The sequence below is a fragment of the Otolemur garnettii genome, unplaced genomic scaffold (assembly GCF_000181295.1).
Source record: "Otolemur garnettii isolate 467f Iridium unplaced genomic scaffold, OtoGar3 scaffold00094, whole genome shotgun sequence".
NCBI classification, from domain to species: Eukaryota; Metazoa; Chordata; class Mammalia; order Primates; family Galagidae; genus Otolemur; species Otolemur garnettii.
Window position 1 is genome coordinate 7,922,748 of NW_003852489.1, and position 4,367 is coordinate 7,927,114.

Genomic DNA, 4,367 nt, shown 5'->3' on the forward strand with positions numbered 1-4,367 from the left:
GGGGGGGGGGGAGTGAAGCATGAAGGCTCGGCCAAGGACAAGGAGTTTGCAGAGAGAGAAAGAAAGGGAAAATCCAAATGACCAGGGCAAGGGTGCCACAGACAAGAGAACCCATAAAAGGGTAGGGCAGGTAACTGTATCTCTTTCTCCAGGACTTCCTACTGGTCACACTACTCCCTCAATTTCTCATATGTACAAAAATATAAAACAATAAAGTGCAGTTTATGTTTCAATGACACTTTTCCTTGCTTTAATATTTGTCTTTTTCTGCTTTTGAAATGAGCTCTCGATTACAAAATATCAAACTACACTCAAAAGAGGGTGTAGAAAAAGCCAATCACTGGCATAGCATGGAGAAGCCCACAAGTAAGGACAGATAGCAGCGGTGGGTAGCAAGAGGTGGGAGGTGATTGAAGCAGTGGTTACAAATGTTCACAGGAAGCTAAAACTAACAGGTTGTGCCCTAATGCTAGCATGGGTTAGACTAGTCACTACCTTGGTGGGTGGCCTCACTGTATTTCAGTTCAGATTCTACACAGCAATACAATTTCTTCCAGTTAAGAGTTCTTGGCTTGCACTGATCACAGGGTGACTGGAGGGTACTGGACCAGTCCATTAGTTTTTCAAAATGCTGTCGTAGACCTGATAGATGTATTGAGAGACTTCAGGAGCTCTACACTTCAGTGACAGCTGTTAGGAGGAAAAGGAGATGGAAGATTAGCACAGAGGTTGGTTTTAACTCTAAAGGTATCCAAGCACTCAGGTCAAGAAAACTAACACAATGGGAGAGTAGCTTCTGTCACTGGAGTAGACAAACAAAGGATCACGTTAATAGGTACTGGTGTTTTAGAATTTCAAATTTATCAACGTCAAGTTGTGCTATGTTTCCCCCTATGCTCTATGTGGGTTTATGAGATCAGGAAATAATCTGTATTAAAAACATCAAAGTATCTGACAGTAGATAGGACAACTGCTCTAATGCTCTGCTGAGAGTTATAGGGATTATTGCCAAATGAAAAGGGAGGCCAAAACCCTTTACTTGGGATAGTCATTTCAGTAGTCTGCCTCAGTTTCAGCCTGAAAAAGATGGTTCTATCTCAGTTTCAATTTCAGGAGGATGTACAACCAAATAAAATAAAAATGTAATCTAGGTAGATCCGAGGTACTAGTCCTTTCTGTATCATAATGAGGAGAGTATATGCCCTAAAGAGGCAAGACAAGACATTTACTTGAACCACAATTTGGTTCAAAGTCAATGGTTCACCTTCTATTTTCTGCCTCCTTAGACAGGGACATCAGATATTTCTGGTACCACTCTACTCCCTCTACCATCATCTCTTCTTTTAAACATTTACCTTATTAAACATCAATAGTAAAAAGATCTCAATGTTGAATATTGAGAATTTCACTTTGTGAGTCAATAAAGACACAAATCCAGATTTTGCAGGACAGAATATTAACAATAACATAAGCATTTAAAATATATCCTAGAACCAGGAAATATTTTTGTATTACTGATATCATTGTTCTTGTTTATTAGGGCACATAACAAAAGTTGTCTTAAACTACATATCACCATGAAACTTTAGACTATTTTACTTTCTCTAAGGCATTTCCCACACTGCTGCTTGATATTAGCTAAAAAGACAATTCTGACAAATGTAAAAAAAACAAAAACAAAAACCAAACAACCAGTTTAAGACATAAATATATGTAGAAAACAGCTTCTGACATTGTTCTAAGTTTCAGCTTTAGGCATTTCCCTGACTTTTAAACACCCTAAGAAGAAATTCTCTTACCACCTCCTCCTCTACAGCCTTCTCCACTGCCAATGTTGTGGAAAATTCTAGTGGGAGAATATGTGGGTTCAGAAGAGGAGAAGGAGGAGGGGAAACTAAAAACAGGAACAACAGCTTAAGAGAGTCAACTTCCAGACTAAAGAGGGGGAGTTCCTCTTCCCCAAAATACTGTTCTATATTTTTTCACATCTTTGTAACAATACCTGAAGTTCTACCAGCTGAAAGGGTTTTTTTTGGTTTGTTTTTTGAGACAGAGTCTCACTTGGTCACCCAGGCGGGAGTTCAGTAGTGTCTTAACAGCTCATTACAGCCTCAAACTCCTGGGCTCAAGTGATCCTCCAGCTTTAGCCTCTCCAAATGCTGGGACCACTGACAGATACTATGCCTAGCATCACTTTTCTTCATGACTAGTAATAAAATATTGCCTTCTTCAACAAAAGCCCAAACTGCCAAGGTTGGCACTGGATGAGGAGGCAGGGACTGAGCAGACCCAGGCCCGGAGCACTACAATTGCTCTTTAGAGGAGGGGAAGGTTATTTCCCTTTCTCTAGAATCCTAATGTCCCTGTCCCTCCATTCTCACCTCCATCCCAGCCCAAACAAAGGGTGAAGTTTCTTAAACACAGCTAGAACTCTGGGTCTCGTTCTGTATGGCTCCAAGGAGAAAACAGGCCTTCCCTGGGTCTTAACTTTCACACTGCTAACCTGCTTATATCACACATCTTTAACATCAACTGCTTAGAACACTGCCCATATAGCCCATTAAGGGCTTTAGAGTCACCTGTCCTGCCTAATTAAGCAAAAAGCTTACAAATCCACTTCTGGTATATAGTATGGAACATAACGCTTCTTCACCTGGGACAAGTTATCTAGTCAGGTAAGACTTACCTACTTAGAGAGATATGGCCTCACCCTTATCGGATAAACACACCTTCTTAGTGAACCACAGTAAGGACTGGTGCTGGGAAAAGTGCTCTATGAATGCCTCTTAGGAGACTAGGGGACCATCAGCTCTTCATGCATAGTACTGGCTCACTGGTATCTTTCCTCCTTAATACTGAGCTGAGATCAGATTAATCAGATCAGCATTTAGGGTAATGGAAGGGAGGGAATGGATCTGAATGATTTTAGAGTCTGGAGTGCCAATTTGGTTAACAGATTATATGCTTTCATCCGTGCTGTGATGAAAGATTTAGATGGTTCTGTGGTCACAGACAGCCTAGTCACCAGATGGATGGAGACTAAGAAAGGAAGTACCGATTCACCATTAAAAAAATACAGGGCGGCACCGGCCTCATATGCCAGAGGTGGCGGGTTCAAACCCAGCCCAGCCAGCCAAAAACTGCAAAAAAAAAAAACAGGAGAAGAAAGAAGGTAGATGTGGCAAAAATGGGTACATAAGGACAAACTCTTATTTTTTATATATATGTATATATAAATAAATATACATATACATAACACATGTATATATACATATAATATACATATATTTATATAAATATTTATATATATAAAAATAGAGAACAGCTGCCTCAAATATATATATATATAAATACATATATATATCAAATTATATATATATATATATATTTATTTATTTTTTCCTTCTAAAGTCAGGGTCTGAAGTTGTTGCCCTGCGAAGAGTACCGTGGCATCATAGCTCACAGCAACCTTCAACTCTTGGGCTAAACTGATCCTCTTGCCTCAGTTTTTCTATTTTTAGTAGAAACAGGATCTCACTTTTACTCAGGCTGGTCTTGAACTAGTGAGCTCAAGCAATTACCAGTCTTGGCCTCCCAGAGTGCTAGGATTATACGTGTAAGTGCCTGGTCCAGGCTCTTATTATGTTCTTTTTTAAAATTTAACTTTTATTTGTATTTATTTTATGTTGCATTCCCAGGTTACACATTCTTATTTTTTTAGTTTCATCTATATCTTTTTCTTCTATGCAACCTTGTCTTCTGGTTTAGGAGCGTTTATTCTTTTTCAGTAAGGATCATCTCAATGTGGGAGAGAGTTCACGTATGGGATAATCCGACCATGAACTCTGTATGGTAGCACATCTTGGGCTCTGTTTACCCAGAAGTGCCCAATCACCAGAGAATCCAAACCCTTAAGTTAGACCTGGCTCTACTGCACTTCTCTATGTGCAGTAAAAATTCAAACCTCTTTTTGGGCCACAGATCCTGTGCCCAGCCCCTATTTGGCTTAGGCACACCTACCAACTCCACCACTTTAATATGTTTGAAAAGCAATACTACATACTGCTTCTATAACGTGGTATCTTTCAAATATTTGCTGGCTTTTGGATATGCATACCTTTGATGGGCATTGGTGTCCTTAAGTAAACACGAAGATTTGATTCATGTGACTTTGTGGAATTTTTTTTAGAGATCACCTCAAGACACTTATGGGAAGAGTTCACTGTATAATTTCTTACAACTGTATGTGAAGAATGTTAAAATAATTTTTTTTTTTAAAAGTATAGGGAGGAAGGCTCAGCACCTGTGGCTCAAGCGGCTAAGGCGCCAGCCACATACACCTGAGCTGGTGGGTTCAAATCCAGCCC

The 4,367-nt window shown here is 39.6% G+C and overlaps 1 protein-coding gene across 1 annotated transcript in view; it reads right to left on the reverse strand.

Annotated features, from left to right (window-relative positions):
- Nucleotides 1–221: 221 nt before the first annotated feature.
- Nucleotides 222–4,367, reverse strand: part of AP2B1 (adaptor related protein complex 2 beta 1 subunit) — a 132,686-nt gene continuing 128,540 nt past the window's right edge. Inside the window, exon 21 of the mRNA XM_012808758.1 lies at nucleotides 222–690. Coding sequence (XP_012664212.1) covers nucleotides 616–690 — 75 coding nt within the window. The 3' untranslated portion in view covers nucleotides 222–615. The remainder of the gene's footprint in view (nucleotides 691–4,367) is intronic.